The sequence below is a fragment of the Lepidochelys kempii genome, chromosome 3 (assembly GCF_965140285.1).
Source record: "Lepidochelys kempii isolate rLepKem1 chromosome 3, rLepKem1.hap1, whole genome shotgun sequence".
In the NCBI taxonomy this organism is placed as follows: Eukaryota; Metazoa; Chordata; order Testudines; family Cheloniidae; genus Lepidochelys; species Lepidochelys kempii.
In genome coordinates this window covers 2906571-2923209 of record NC_136382.1, presented here as the reverse complement: position 1 = coordinate 2923209, position 16639 = coordinate 2906571, and the positions used below count along the sequence as shown (strand labels likewise).

At 56.9% G+C, this 16639-nt stretch overlaps 1 protein-coding gene across 2 annotated transcripts in view; it reads left to right on the top strand.

Moving 5' to 3' along the window:
* KIF3C (kinesin family member 3C) overlaps window positions 1–16639 on the top strand; it is a 65274-nt gene that overhangs the window by 30249 nt on the left and 18386 nt on the right. For both annotated transcript variants that reach the window (XM_073335489.2, XM_073335488.2), the window contains exon 2: window positions 14044–14145. In XM_073335489.2, coding sequence (XP_073191590.1) covers window positions 14044–14145 — 102 coding nt within the window. The remainder of the gene's footprint in view (window positions 1–14043; window positions 14146–16639) is intronic.

Here is a 16639-nt window from a genome sequence, read left to right as displayed (position 1 = left end):
GTTCTTGCTGGACGAGCCCTGGCCACATCCTGGGAACTGCCCCGTGGCCCTGGAATCTGGCAGCAGAGGGGCCCTGTGCCTGGGGCCCTGAGCCTCCCTTTCTGCCACTGACTCCGTGAAAAGTGCTTAGCCATGTGGGGACTGGCTGCTGTGGGGTGGGCTCAGGGATTGGGCTATGGGGCCTTTCACCTCTAAGGGCCACTGGTTCCGATCCAGCCCCCTGTCTGGGGGGACTGACAGGCTTAGGGGAGAGGGAAATGGGATACGAGGCCTTTCCCCTCTAGGTCCTGGGCGGGGGGACTACCTAGCTCACGGGGGGTGGAACAAAGAGAGTCAGGGTCCCTTGTCCAGTCCAGCCTCACTTCAAAGGGGTGGCTGGCTCAGGGGGAGTGGGGAATGGGATACTGGGTTCTGGGGGTGGAACTGGCTGTCTTATGGGACTGGAGCTGGGACTTGGAGCCTTTCACCTCCACCCGTTCTCCTCCAGCCCTGTGACTGGAAGCTAATTTTAGTCTGAGCCATGTAGTGCCCTGGGTGAACCGAGCTGAATGGAGAATTTCTGGAAATGGAGCCGCTGCCCCAGCCCTGTGAACACATTGGAGGAGCCAGTTGCCACACCTGGTATTTTTGTAGGGGTGGTGGCAGCAGCTGCCCTGGGTTGGACTGGAGCTGTGGCGATCCCAGCCCTGCTGTCAGTCGCTTGCAAGGAGCTATCCTGGCTCCCATCCTCCGCTTTCTTCTCCAGAGCCTAATGGGAAACTTCTGCTTTGCCGAGCCGGCGTGTGGGAGGCAGCTTGGCTCCCTCGTGCTGCTGAGGGTAACTGCTCCCCCGAGACCAGGAACTAGCATCTGCTGCCAGGGAGCTGCCAGCGGAAGGACGGGGCTCTGCTGGGCTGCTATAAAAGATGCATGAAGAGAGCGTGCTGGTGAGGAGATTGCACAGCCGAGAGTCTCGCCAGTAACGACACAATGGCGCTGCTGAGTCCCAGGGGTGCGTGAGGCCAGCAATGGGGTGCTCATAGCAGCAGCTTGCTGGGATAGGTCCCCCAGCCAGGCTGGAGCGGGCTTCCTCATTATCTCCCGTGCCCCTGGAGACCTGAGTTCAAACTCCTGGGCTGTGCTCACAGCAGAGTGAAGGCAGGCGTCTCAGAGGGTGCGGCAGGGCAGGAGAGAGGAGCAGTACCCGAGCTGCAGGGGCAGAGGGAGGAACCCAGGGCTGGCAGAGCGCAAGGGCTGCGAGTTGGCATTGAGGCAGAGCTGGGACTGGAGCGGCGGAGGGTGCTGCTGGCTGGCACTGAGGAGCGTCGGCCAAGCTGCAGGGAGGCCTAGGATGTGAGATGTGTGCTATGCTAGCTCAGAGCTGGGGCCGGAAAGTGTGCCCAGAGGTGTGTGTGCAGAATGCTGGAGATCACAGGCGTACAAACGAATTAGGTACCAGCTGTGAGATGAAGGCAGAGCTGTTAAAATAAGGGGGAGCAGGTAACAGTCCATCCCTGAAGGTCTGTGCATGTAGGGTGGCCTCCCACAGAAGCAGCCAAGCAGGGGGCAACCAGCCGGGGCAGCCCGAATGCCGCCAGCTGTGTGGCAGGGGATACAGTTGTTGGTGTACCACTTCCTCACGCCTGCAGCGAAATGTCGTCTGTCCCCTTTGCTCCCCCAGAGCCTGTGCTGATGGAAGCTCTGTCCTGTCCCAGTTTTCACTTGCGGTGCCAAATGGGAGGGAGCTGGCTAGGTGAAGGGTGTTCCTGGCTGCTCCAGTCAGCATCGCAGCTCTGCCAGATCTGCAGCTGGGCTGGTTTGGGGCTGTTTGCATTTCACTTGCAATCCTGTTATGGAGGCAAGTTGCAAGGCTGTGACACCCCCTCCCCGCCCCCCAAGAGTCCTCTGGCTGCCTGCGCTGCTCTGGCCTGCTTTTTTCCCCACTGCTTTGCGTCCTTGATGTAACTCACGAGGGTGTTTCAGCCACCTGGGGCCCTGGAGAAGGTTAATTGTAGCCATGGGACAGTTACCGAGATGGGTTCGGCGCCGAGGGGGCTGGACTGGAATATTGAGGAGGATGGTCCGTAGCACCCCAGCGAGAACACAAAGGCGATAGGCCCCATCTAGCTCTATCAGGCCCTGCCCGGTCCCTGATCCTCCAAGCAGCCTGGAATTCCCAGATGACTGTGGAACGTGTGACCCTCCAGAACCCAGAGTGCAGAGTCCACGGTAGCAGTTGGACTCCCGGAGCAACTTTCTGTGCCCTCACCCCAGGGCCAGTCAGCATCGCAGCTCCCACCAGTCCGGCTCTCCTGCTGCTGCTGGGCAGCGCAGGCTGCTAACACGACGGAGGCACTTCATTTGACGATGCAGGTGGCTGAGGAGCTGCTCGCTCGTGCCCTCCCCACCCTGGACACGGCTCAGCGGCGGCATGCAGGCTTTGCGCAGGAGAGGGCAGCTTACAAAGAACTGTGACGGAAATATCTGTCCGTGAGCCTAGTGAGAAGAATGAAAGGACAGAAGAGACAAAAAAGTAAACCCGCCAGGGCCCAGGGACTGCTCCGGATGGCCCCAAAAAGCCCATTGCAGCCTTCTTCATTTTTAATACCACAAAATGAGAGTACAGCTCCCAGCATGCAATGGGGCAGGAGGAAGGGTTGCTCCACTCAAGCTCTGCTCACAGTCCTAGAACAGCTGAATGTTTTTGCTAAAAGGATCAGCAGTGAAACAAGTAATACTATGTTGTCCTCATTAGGTTTCAGAGTTAACACTCACTAATATGAATGGGGTGATTCCTTCTCAGAGCTGCCAACAGATTCAGTAAGGCACTACAATATCACAGCATTAAGCTGCATTTGGAAGGTTTCCTTCACAACAACAAGGGCTAGAAACTTAATATTTTTTAAGTGGACATTTAAATTCTGCATAAGTTGATGGGCACCAAAGTGCTGGCATGGTGTACCATCAAAAACAGCTCATCCCTGCCCCTATTCTAGCTTGATCCAGGTGGCCTGGACACCATAGTTCCCACGGGCCACACCTTGGTATGAAGGTTGCTGGCCGCTGCAGTTGAACTGTAGAACGCTGGGGTCCCCCAGCTACAGGTGGTGGCCAGCCACTGGCCAGTGGGAGCCAGGCTGAGCGGTGCTGTTATGCCAATCTCCTTGGCTAAATATGCTCTGAGGCTAGGTGAACAGCCACAGCCTCGGGCTTTTAGTGGCCAGAAATGCCTGGTAACAGGACACGCCTGGCAGCGACCGTAACGGGGCTCAGAACCACGTCTAGGTTTTTTGTCGGAGGGAAAGGGCCCACCCACTACTCTGTAGATGTGTGCCACTTGCTGCGTCCCCTCCAGCGCCTCAGTTCCTTTCCTTGGGCCACTTCGCTGCAGCCCCAGCACCCTCTTCGCCCTTGTGTTAGGGCTTCAGCCTGAAGATCCTGGCAGCCTGCCACGAGCTATCTTTAGCTTCCCGAGTCCCTGCCTGTAGCACTGCTGTGTCCAGGCTGTTGTCTGTCGTCAGCCTGCAAGGCAGCCAGGCCTCCCTCCTCAGGCTCCAGGGAGCAACTGAAGCTGCTCTGCCCTGCAGCTCTTATATGGGCCTGCCCAGCCCTGACTGGCTGCTCCTCACACCTCTCGCTAATTGGCTGCCTCCTGCACAGCCTCCTTAAGGCTCTATTAACCCGTTACAGGCCAGTGTGGGGCAGATGCTCCATCACACTGCCCCTTGCTGAAAACCTGCTGGATCAAATCAGCCATCACAATTAATTGTGAAGTAGACTGAAACCCTTCCCCATCCCTTCAGAATAACTTCCTGTCTGCTCTGGATTCCTGCCCCAGCGGCCTCCATCCTCCTTCCAGCCATCAGCTCCACTGTGCTCTTGGGGGAGAGGTGTACGAGGGCAGGGACTGGACACCCTCCAAAAGGACACCTGAAATATGACCCAGCTTGGCTTTGCACGTGTGGCTAAATCTACCAGTTGCCAAATATTCTGGCAGATAAATGGCAGAAAAGCAGGACTTTGGATTCTGATCCTGCTTTCAACTGCACCAGTGAATCAGGAGTAACTCCACTGAACTGAATGAAGGCGCATTAGTATAAAACGGATCAAAACCAGGCTCCATGGGCCTCATTCTCTGTTGTCCTGCGCCTGACACAGGGGTAGGAAATGCTGCCAGATCAGAGCCTATTTTGCCCCAGTGTAAATAATTACACAAGATGCAAGACAGTGGAGATCTGGGCTTCTAGTGTTTTCCATCCTGGTAACTTCTCAAAACTCTGCGTTTTGGGAAAGCATCTGAAAAGTGAAGTTCTCTTAGATTTGACAGCAGTGCAGATGGGCCATATTTTTAGCCAAAGCTATTTTTAAGATAATTTCAAACTTTCTTTCCATGCTGACATGAGGATGGGGCCATGAATAGAATGGGCCAGTGTTACAATGGGATGAGATATCTGAAGTGGTCTTCTAGGGGGTTTTACTGTGTTCAGTTTCCATTGGATTCTGGTTTGTTCTGCAGCTACACAGACTGGGGCTGTGATCTTGGCAGACCTCATGTGCTAATTGGTGTTACGCTCCCTTACCACTTGGATGGGACTCCTAGGAAGGGTGTTCTTGATAATTCTGTAGGTGATGCTTTTGCATCCGGACAGAGCCGGTTCACAAGGATGGTAGCATCAGGTGCTGCTTTGCTGTAGGTGACATCTTCTAAATGAGGCATAAAATCAACGTTCCGATCACTCATGGCCTTTATGGGTCCCATGGCATCTTTCTCCAGAGTGTTGTGTTACCCCCAGGACCTTGCCAAATTCCAGCATGTTTGTTTGATTACATTCTGCCTCCTTAAAGTCCGCTGGTGATTCTCTATGTGACGATAAAAGAAAAGGAGGACTTGTGGCACCTTAGAGACTAATCAATTTATTTGAGCATGAGCTTTCGTGAGCTACAGCTCACTTCATCGGATGCATACCGTGGAAACTGCAGAAGACTTTATATACACACAGAGACCATGAAACAATACCTCCTCCCACCCCACTGTCCTGCTGGTAATAGCTTATCTAAAGTGATCATCAAGTTGGGCCATTTCCAGCACAAATCCAGGTTGTGACGATGTGACTCAGCAGGGAGGGGGAAGTGGTGACCTGGGAATGTGCCCTGGGGATGGGAGACCTGAGAGCCTGTCACCTGAGCCAGGAGGGGGAGGGGGAGGTGACACCTCTACCCGGGAATGTGGACGGAGGCTGCAGAAGGGAGCCTGCTGGGGGGGTTTAGTTTTCAGTTTGGTGCTGGGTGGAGGAACACAGGGAACCCCAGGGCTGGGGTCTAAGCTCCCTGCTCCCCCAGAAGAACTTGACTGAGGGGTCCTGGGTGTACCCCACAAGTTCTGTTTTGGGCTGTGTTCCTGTTGTGCAATAAACCTCCTGTTTTACTGGCTGGCTGAGAGTCTCAGTGGATCCCAGGAAGCGGGGTGCAGGGCCTGGACTCCCCCACACTCCGTGACAACTGGTGGCAGCGCTGGGATGTACTGCACCCCGTGAACGGTGTTTCCTGCAGTAAGTGACTGGGGAACAGTAAAACAAAGGGGGATTGACGGGGACCGGGCGTGCTGAAGATTCAGAGAGAGACGGTTTCAGGGGGCGGTTAACCCCTGGGAATGTGTGACCAGAGAGAAGGACTTTTGCAGTAACAGGGTCCCCCGGGGGATCACAGCGAGCGGTCCCAGGGGTGGAGGAGTCTGCAGCTCGACCCTGGCAAAGAGGTGGTGACCTCAAGAAGGCCTGGCACACTAGGGGCTTTTCCTGGAAACCGTAGAAAGCTGCCCGGCCTGCGAGTGGCCAGCAGGGAGATGTACGCTAAACGCCTTAAGAGCGACCTGGTGGAGCTGTGCAGGCAGAGGGGGCTGCGCATCGGGAGGTCCACCAAGGAACAGCTGATTGCCCAGTTGGAGGAGAGGGATCGCTTGGATGACCCGATCCCTGTCCCTGAGGGAAGCCGCCCAGCGGACGCAGCGTGGGCCCTGGGGCCTGACCGGGCTGGGAGGGGTCAGACTGCTGCCGAGGACATCCCGAGACCCTTCCTACCTAGGCCTGGGGGAGGGGTTGGGGGAAGCCCAGTGAATACCGAGGGCACCCTGACCCCGGCAGCCAGCAGGGGATCCTCCCGGCGGAGCTCCCCATCCCTGGAGCGGATGCGGCTGGAATGGGAGAGGGAGATGAAAATGAGGGAGCTGGAGGATCATGAAAAACAACGTCAACATGAGGAGAAACAACGTCAACATGAGCAGGAGGAGAAGGAGAAACAACATCAACATGAGCAGGAGGAGAAGGAGAGGGAACGTCAGGAGAAGGAGAAACTAAGACAGTATAAACTGGAGCTGGCCAGGCTGAGGAGCAGTGGGGCCCCGGCTGCGGTGAGTGCGGGGGGACCCAAGACTGCAAGGAGCTTTGATAAGTGCTTCCTGGCCCAGCGGAAGGAGGGGGAGGACATAGATAGCTTCCTGACGGCCTTTGAGAATGCCTGCGAGCTGCACAGGGTTGACCCTGCAGACAGGCTCCAGTTCCTCACCCCCTTACTGGACCCCAAAGCCTTGGAGGTGTACAGCCGGATGACAGGGCCGGAGGCAGGGGACTATGAACTGTTCAAACAGGCCCTGCTCCGTGAGTTTGGGCTGACCCCCGAGATGTACCGGAGAAGGTTCCGGAGTCAGCGTAAAACGCCTGAGGTCACCTACCTACAACTGGTCAACCGGATGCAGGGATATGCCCGCAAGTGGACAGCTGGGGACCAAGCTAAAGAGGACCTGCTTGACCTAATCGTACTGGAGCAACTGTATGATCAGTGCCCGTCCGACCTGAGGCTATGGTTGGTGGACAAAAAGCTCGAGAACCCCCAGCACGCAGGGCAGCTGGCCGACGAGTTTGTGAACAGTCGGTCAGGGGGTAGCCGGGAGGAGTCCCAAAAGAACAGGCCCCCCCCCGATGCAGAGAGAGAGTCACCAGGGGGCCTCCCAGCGGGGAAATAGGGAGAACCCCCTCCAAAGGGGAACGCCTGGCGTCGGGCCCCTCCGACCCGCTCGAGGGGACCAACGTGACCTGAGCTGCTATCACTGTGGCCAGAGAGGCCACGTACGGACCCAGTGCCCCGGGCTCAGGGACAGACTGAGCCAACCCAACCTACCCAGGGTTAACTGGGTAGGGACTCAGCTGGACAAGGGGCAGACGACCCAGGAAAGGGGGGCTACCAGTTTACCACCTGCTCAGGAGGGAAGAGTACCCCCGGCCAGCTCCGCCAGAGGGCTGGAGGCTCTGGACTCAGGGTGCTCGGTTTACAGGGTGGGCGCGGGGCTGTCCCTCCGGAGAGAGTGCCTTGTTCCCCTGGAGGTGGATGGGAGGAAGGTCAATGGATACTGGGATACGGGCGCGGAGGTGACGCTGGCCCGGCCCGAGGTGGTGGCCCCAGATTGGGTGGTGCCCAACACCTACCTGACCCTGACGGGGGTGGGCGGGACCCCATTTAAGGTGCCCGTGGCAAGGGTACACCTGAAATGGCGGGCCAAAGAGGGCCCCAAGGATGTGGGGGTACACCACCATTTGCCCACTGAGGTTTTGATGGGGGGGACCTAGAGGACTGGCCAAACAACCCCCAGACCGCCCTGGTTGTGACCCGTAGCCAGAGCCGGCGAGGGGCACTGCACCCTGACCTTGGGGAGGGTACCACACCGGAGGCGCAGGACCCTACCCTGCAGGGGAGGGAGCGCCGAGGGGCACGGCTAGGAGAGGCTGAGGCCACAGACCTGGCCACTGCGGGGGAACCGGGCCCCATCCCTTCCCCAGCCGCTGAGTTCCAGGCCGAGTTGAGGAAAGATCCCTCCTTGTGGAAGCTCAGGGACCTGGCCGACCTCAGTGTGGGACGGACCATGAGGAGAGGCTGCCAGGAGAGGTTCTTGTGGGAGAAGGGGTTCCTGTACCGAGAATGGGCTCCCACAAGGGAAGTAGAGTCCTGTGGGATCAGGAGGCAGCTGGTCGTCCCCCAGAAGTATCGCCGCAGGCTCCTGTACCTGGCCCATGACATCCCCCTCGCAGGGCACCAGGGAATCCGGCGCACCCGGCAGAGGTTGCTACAGAACTTTTACTGGCCCGGGGTCTTTACCACGGTCCGGCAGTATTGCCGATCCTGTGACCCCTGTCAGAGGGTAGGGAAGGTCCGGGACAAGGGGAAAGCGGCTTTGAGGCCTTTGCCCATCATAGAGGAGCTTTTCCAGAAGGTGGCCATTGACATCGTGGGGCCTCTCAGCAAGACGACCCGGTCGGGGAAGAAATACATTCTGGTGGTGGTAGATTTTGCCACCCGCTACCCCGAGGCAGTGCCCTTAGCTTCCATTGAAGCAGACACCATGGCCGATGCGCTCCTGACCATTTTCAGCCGAGTGGGGTTCCCCAAGGAAGACTTGACAGACCAAGCCTCCAACTTCATGTCGGCCCTGCTCCGGTGCTTGTGGGAGAAATGTGGGGTCCGGCACGACTGGGCCTCAGCGTATCACCCCCAGTCCAATGGACTGGTGGAGAGGTTCAATGGGACGCTAAAGATGATGCTGAAAACCTTTATGGACCAGCACCCACAGGACTGGGACAAGTACTTACCTCACCTGCTGTTCGCGTACAGGGAGGTGGCCCCAGGAGTCTACCGGATTTTTGCCTTTCGAACTGTTATATGGCAGGAGGGTGAGGGGCCCCCTGGACCTGATGAGAGACGAGTGGGAGGGGAAGGCCACTCCCGATGGAGAGTCAGTGGTGGAGTATGTCCTGATCTTCCGAGAGAGACTGGCTGAACTCATGGGTCTGGCCAGGGAGAATCTGGCCAGAGCCCAGAGGAAGCAGAAGGTCTGGTATGACCGCACGGCACGGGCCCGTGCCTACGCCACCGGGGATCAGGTGATGGTTCTCATCCCTGTGAGAAAGAACAAACTACAGGCCACCTGGGAGGGCCCTTTCAAGATCATCTAGCAGCTCAATGAGGTAAACTATGTGGTGGAGCTGTCGAACCGGGCGCACCACCGCCGGGTGTACCATGTGAATATGATGAAGCCATATTATGCCAGGGGGAATGTGGTGTTGGCCGTGTGTGGACATTGGGAGGAGCAGGGAGATGACCCTTTAGTAGATCTGTTCCCTGGGACCAGAGCTGGTTCACCCCTGGAAACAATTCCCTTCTCGGATCAGCTAACCCCTGCCCAGAAAGCTGAGGTCAGGGGGGTGCTGCATCCGTACCGACAGCTGTTTTCCAACCAGCCTGGACGCACTAATCTGACTGTCAACCAGGTGCAGACAGGGTCGCACCCGCCGATAAGATGCTCCCCCTTCCGAGTCACAGAGAAAACTGCTCAGGACCTGGAAAGAGAGGTCCGGGACATGCTGGCTTTGGGGGTGATCCAGCCATCGGCCAGCCCTTGGGCCTCGCCGGTGGTGCTGGTCCCCAAAAAGGACGGGTCGGTCCGGTTCTGTGTGGACTATCGGAAGCTCAATGCCATCACTGTATCTGATGCCTACCCCATGCCCAGGCCGGACGAGCTCCTAGACAAGCTGGGAGGAGCTCGGTACCTTACCACCATGGACCTTACAAAGGGCTACTGGCAAGTGCCGTTGGATGCAGATGCCCAGCTGAAATCGGCCTTTATCACCCCTCTGGGGCTCTATGAGTTCCTGACCCTGCCTTTCGGCCTCAAGGGAGCGCCGGCCACCTTCCAGCGCCTGGTGGACCAGCTCCTGAGGGGGATGGAGAGTTTTGCCGTGGCGTATATTGATGACATCTGTGTCTTTAGCCAGACCTGGGAGGACCATGTGTCCCAGGTTAGACAAGTGCTGGACCGACTCCAGGGGGCTGGGCTGACTGTAAGAGCGGAGAAGTGCAAGGTGGGGATGGCGGAAGTATCTTACCTGGGCCATTGCATGGGGAGCGGCCGCCTAAAGCCGGAACCAGCCAAGGTGGAGGTGATCAGAGACTGGCCCGCTCCCCACACCAAAAAGCAGGTCCAAGCCTTTATTGGGTTGGCAGGATACTATCGAAGGTTTGTACCCCACTTTAGCACCATAGCCACCCCCATCACTGAGCTATGCAAGAAGGGGAAGCCAGACAAGGTGGTCTGGACTGAGCAGTGCCAGCAGGCTTTCCGGATGCTGAAGGAGGCTCTGGTCAGTGGCCCAGTTCTGGCAAACCCAGACTTTGACAAGCCCTTTGTGGTGTTCACCGATGCCTCAGACACGGGGCTGGGGGCGGTGTTAATGCAGGAGGATGAAAAGGGGGAGAGACACCCCATCGTGTACCTGAGCAAGAAGTTGCTGCCCCGGGAGCAACACTACGCGGCCATCGAGAAGGAGTGCCTGGCCATGGTGTGGGCCCTCAAGAAACTAGAGCCCTATCTCTTCAGGCGACACTTCACCGTCTACACCGACCACTCTCCCCTGACCTGGCTGCACCAGATGAAAGGAGCCAACGCCAAACTCCTGAGATGGAGCCTGCTCCTGCAGGATTACGACATGGACGTGGTCCACGTGAAGGGAAGCGCCAACCTGATAGCGGATGCGCTGTCCCGGAGACAGGACCCCGAACTTCCCCAGGTCACTGGTCACAGTGACCCCGCTCAGTTCAGTCTCGAAGGGGGGAGAGATGTGACGATGTGACTCAGCAGGGAGGGGGGAAGTGTTGACCTGGGAATGTGCCCTGGGGATGGGAGACCTGAGAGCCTGTCACCTGAGCCAGGAGGGGGAGGGGGAGGGGGAGGTAACACCTCTGCCCAGGAATGTGGACGGAAGCTGCAGAAGGGAGCCTGCTGGGGGGGTTTAGTTTTCAGTTTGGTGCTGGGTGGAGGAACACAGGGAACCCCAGGGCTGGGGTCTAAGCTCCCTGCTCCCCCAGAAGGACTTGACTGAGGGGTCCTGGGTGTACCCACAAGCTCTGTTTTGGGCTGTGTTCCTGTTGTCCAATAAACCTCCTGTTTTACTGGCTGGCTGAGAGTCTCAGTGAATCCCAGGAAGGGGGGTGCAGGGCCTGGACTCCCCCACACTCCATGACACTCTATGGGTGGCAGATTTTGGAGTGGCCACCCAGAGCTAGGAAACAAGGTGACTAGTTAGCGTCACGTATAGGGTTGTTTTCTGTGGTGTGGATATTTCAGCAGACATGCTGTTCATGCAGGAGGCTGGAGGCCTTTCATACGCGTTGCCAGTGGCACCTACTGGGTAGAAGATGGTTTGACTTTATCAGTAATAGGGACGTGTCATTGAGAACTGGCCACAAGAGGTTTGATCATCGTTGGCCACCATCGGCTGCTCCTTGTTGGTCATGCTGCCCCGCTCAGAGACAGAGTCTCTGAAGATCGGACTTGAGGTCAGGAGAGGACACTGGCCAGTCATAGACTGACGGTGGTCACAGGATTAACCCTGGCAGCACCAGGTCAGTCATAGCCCTGTGGAGCTCTTAGATGCCTGGAACACAGCCATACAGCGTGGTCGTGGACCTCTGCTGTCCCAGCGTGGTGGTGGTGTTGAAGTTTATGGGTGCTGCGTGGCTTAGGCACAAGGTGGGCATGTGATTGCATGGTGCTCTGCCCAGTCTGGGCTGGGCTGGGTGCCTCGTCAGGGGAGACGTTCTACATTTATTCCCAGCGCTGCTGCCATCTTGCCGTGTGAGATTGGCATGTGACTGTCTGTGCCTCTCTGAACCCCACAGGAAGCAGAGACTGGGTCAAAGGCCTCCATGCAGAAGTTATTGTTTGAGTCTCAAATTCCTTAATTGAATGTGTGGAAAGCACTTTGAGGCTCTCTCAGGGAAGCCCCTAGTGAGCGGCAAAGCAGGACTCTGGCATTGCCAGTGGATGGTGCCCTGCCCTTCGGGTGCTTGCAGAGCTGTTGGTCGCTCTCAGTCATTTCCTTCACTACAGTCCAGTCAGTGGCCCCTCCCTAGCAGCTCCCACATCACCTCCACTCTCCTCAGCAAGCTTTCCCCGCTGTTTATCCTTCGGTTCCTCCGCTGCAGCCCATCACGGCTTGTACCGTCCTTGTGCCGATCCCTGCCATTCTCATGTCCCTTTGCACTGACCCTCTTAGCATTTTCCTGCTGGTTTCAGGTCTCCAACTTGTCACCCGGCCTCCGCCTGGCTAGCAGAATCGTCACCTGGCATCTCTTCTGCATGATGCCTTAGAAAATGCAGCTGTGAACACAGTTATTCATTGTTGTCATTTAATTGTAGACCTTTTAAGCCTTTTCCAGTGATTTTTGTGAGTCACAAGAAGTCAGGCTCCAAATGTGTCTGAGATCTGGTTACTGTCTCCCGCACAGACAGGGCCTGAACACTTGCTGAGTTGCTAACTCCATATTCAAGTGACTCGGACAGTAACTTCTAGGGCCTTATCAGCAGCTGACAGTGGCTAAGTGGGCTGATCAGAAGCAGGCTGAATGAGGCACTGAAATGCTTTAACGGGGCTAAGGTAGATTAATGAAAAACATACTTTAAAAAACAAGGACGAGACATTTCCTTACCAAGGTCACCTGGGACACCCTGAATCTGAAAAGGCCAATGTCCGTTTTGTCTTTAGGCTGATTGTGCTGATTCTTCCCTCTCTCTTGCTCTGCACACGGCCAGGCTGTGTCCCGATCCTGACCCTCCTCCTCCGTTGCACCCCGAAGAGCCAGGCTTTTCTCTCTGGTCTCGCAGCCAGGCCCTCGTTATCTCCCATCTTGGTAACTGTAACTTCCCTCTCCCTGATGTCCAAACCGCGCCACTCCATTCAAAACACGGCTGCTCGGACCATCTTCTTCTTCCATTACTCCAGCAGCATCAGCCGCCCTTTGAGTCCCTCTGCTTACTCCCCATTGCACGGCATCAGGTGCAAGTTCTTGTCCTCATCGCCAGCATGGTAGCAAAGGAGCAAGCACTCAAGGAGCCAGGCTCAGGGGTCTTTGCCTCCATGTCAGCTAGCCCTGCTCAGAACAGCTTTTCATGGCCTGGTGATCCAGACCCTGGCGCCCGGTGCGTGCTGAAACGCTGTCGTTTCTGGGGCAGATGTCCCTGAACAGGGTTCCCTGGTCTCTGACTGCACCCCAATATGGCATTTGCTTCCCCATGACAGCATCACACTGGACTGTCCCCACCCCTGCCGTGATCTTATCTTAGTGCATTTCACTCTTCCTTCCCGTGGGACCCTGACTGATTGACTCCTATTGCAGCAGTGCCTCGTGGCCCCGGGGGGCTAAGCGCTGGCAAACACAGAACAAGACTTTACATGTGTCGGGACTGAAATCCGCACGGGGGGGGCCCAGAAAGTCCTGAGTTGTAGTCTTTACTCTGCCACTGCCAAGTCACTTAGCCCGACATTTTCAAAGGGGACCACTGATCTGGGGGCCTGACCTGCTTTGTGGGGGGAGCTGAGCATCTCTGATCCCAGCTGAAGCCAGTGGCAGGAGCGGATGCTCAGCAGCACACTTCTGAATCTCAAGGTGTCTAGAGTCGGGCACCCCAAAATGGAAGCACTCAAAATCCACGGCCAGTTTTGAACTTGGTGAGTGGTATTTTCAAAAGCACCTACGTGACTTTCAGTGGGACTTGTGCTTCTACATCTCTCGGTCACGTTTGAAAACCCCACTGTTTGGCCATCACCTGTGTGCCTCGGTTTCCCTATCTGTACATGTGGGTAGTAAAGAGCGATCTCAAGAGGGGTGGGGGGAGGTTAATGAGGTAATGTTTGCATGTGATCTGCAAATGGCAAGTGCTGTACGAATGCTCAGTGTTCTGACCAGTTTCAGCCCGTTGTTCCCCATCAGCAAGCCGGAGCGGGATATTCATTCTGTCCTCCAAGTAGCTGCGATCCCTCCTGTCTTCCTACCACCCACAAAGCTGATCAGTCCCCGCTCTGCTCCCCCCTCCAAGGTGACATGTTCCACTTGCCGCAGCAGGGCAGGAGCTGCAAGGTCAGGTGGCCGTCCCCCCTTATTAGCCTCTGGCTCCTTTCCTGTGTGTGCATGGGAGAGAAAGGTTCTGATTCCTCCCCATCTCCCTTTGTCTCCTGCCCCTAGGCGATGGAGAGCAAGCTGCTGATAGGAGGGAGGAACATCATGGACCACACAAATGAGCAGCAGAAGATGCTGGAGCTGAAGAGGCAGGAGATAGCTGAGCAGGTAAAGACTCTGCCTTAGGAGATGGCTGAGCAGGGCTGACACTGGATAGTAAACATAAGAGCAGCCGTACTGGTCAGACCGAAGGCCCATCTAGCCCAGTGTCCTGTCTTCCAACAGTGGCCCATGCCAGGTGCCCCAGAGGGAATGAACAGAACAGGGAATCATCCAGTGATCCATCCCCTGTCACCCATTCCCAGCTCCTGACAAACAGAGGCTAGGGACACCATCCCTGCCCAGCCTGGCTAATAGCCATTGATGGACCTGTCCTCCATGAACTTATCTAGTTCTTTTTTGAACCCTTTTATAAACTTGGCCTTCACAACATCCTCTGGCAACATCCAGTGGTCCCTAAAGACTTGTGCTGGCACCATCCTTGATGTCAGATACTGGCAATAGATGATGCCTGAGTCAGTTATATATACTGCATATATTTATATCAGGGGTCAGCAACCTATGGCACGCATGCCAAACACGGCGCATGAGCCAATTTTTAATGGCACGCTGCTGTCTGCCGGACCCGGGCAGACAGCAGCGTGCCACTAAAAATCCTGCCCAGCCCACTCTTCTCCGCCCCCCACCCCCTGCTCTCTCCTTGCAGAGCAGGCAAGCTTCCCCTGCCCCCCGCCTCTTCCCCCAGCGTGCTGGGTTCCTGCCCCTCCTCCTCTCCCTCCCTGCGGCCGATCAGCTGATGGCCCTTCAGCAGCAAGCTCTCTGCTCCGGGGACCTTGGGGAAGGGGGTGGAATCATGGCATATCCCCTCCAGCCCCCTGCCGTGAGCCGCTCGGGGCAGGGGGCTGGGAGCACCCCCACGACCCCAGCCCACACCCCCAGCCCTCTGCCCTGACCCCTGTACCCCCCACACACCCCAGCCCTCTGCCCTCACCCCTGAACCCTCCTCACACACACCCAGCCCTATGCCCTCACTCCTGCACCCCCCACACACCCCAGACCCGTGCCCTGACCCCTGCATCCCCACCCCCCACAACCCCAGCCCTGACTCCGGCACCCCCCCCCCCACATACCCAGCCCCCCAAGCCCCCTGCCCTGACTCCTGCACCCTCCTCACACACTCCCAGCCCCCTGCCCTGTCTCCTGCACCCCCCACACATACCCAGCCCCCCCACCACATGCCCTGACTCTTGCACCCCCCACATCCCCACTCCCACCCTGAGCACCAAACGGGAGCTCCTGCACACACACCCCACATTCCCACCTGCACCCCTCACACCAAATGGGAGCTGCTCAGGTAAGCGCTCCACACCCACACTTCCTGCCCCAACCCTGAGCCCCCTCCCTTATTCTAGCTCCTGGCCAGACCCTGCACCCCAACCCCCAGCCTGCTCCTTCACCCCCAGCCCTGTGCTCAGTGCACTTCTACCCTCAGCTCAGTGGAGAGATAGAGGAAGAGAATGGCTAGAACCAGGGAGAAGGTAGGTACCTACTCTATGTGGACAGGACCGGGACTCCAGACCGGCAGCAGGCTGAGTGGGGCCGGCAGCCGGGACCCTGGCTGGCAGGAGCCGGCAGACGGAACCCCAGACTGATAGCGGGCTGAGTGGCAGCGGGCTGAGCCGCTCAGCCCACTGCCAGTCTGGGGTCCCAGCTGCCGGCCCCCCTCAGCCCGCTGCCTGTCTGGGGTTCTGGCTGCCGGCCCCTTGCCAGCCGAGGTCCTGGCCACAGGCCCCGCTCAGCCTGCTGCCGGCCTAGGTGAACGGAACCCCAGGCTGGCAGCGGGCTGAGCAGGCTGGTGGCATAAGATCAGCGTTTTAATTTAATTTTAAATGAAGCTTCTTAAACATTTTGAAAACCTTGCTTACATAGAATCATAGAATATCAGGGTTGGAAGGGACCTCAGGAGATCATCTAGTCCAACCCCCTGCTCAACGCAGGACCAACCCCAACGAAATCATCCCAGCCAGGGCTTTGTCAAGCCTGACCTTAAAAATATCTAAGAAAGGAGATTCCACCACCTCCCTAGGTAACGCATTCCAGTGTTTCACCACCCTCCTAGTGAAAAAGTTTTTCCTAGTATCCAACCTAAACCTCCCCCACTGCAACTTGAGACCATTACTCCTTGTTCTGTCATCTGCTACCACTGAAAACAGTCTAGATCCATCCTCTTTGGAACCCCCTTTCAGGTAGTTGAAAGCAGCTATCAAATCCCCCCTCATTCTTCCCTTCTGCAGACTAAACAATCCCAGTTCCCTCAGCCTCTCTTCAGAAGTCATGTGTTCCAGTCCCCTAATCATTTTTGTTGCCCTTCGCTGGACTCTCTCCAATTTTTCCACATCCTTCTTGCAGTGTGGGGCCCAAAACTGGACACAGTACTCCAGATGAGGCCTCACCAATGTCGAATAGAGGGGAACGATCACGTCCCTCGATCTGCTGGCACCCTCCTGCGGCAATAGTTTAGTTATATAGTATATAGACTTATAGAGAGAGACCTTCTAAAAAATGTTAAAATGTATTATTGGCATGCGAAACCTTAAATTAA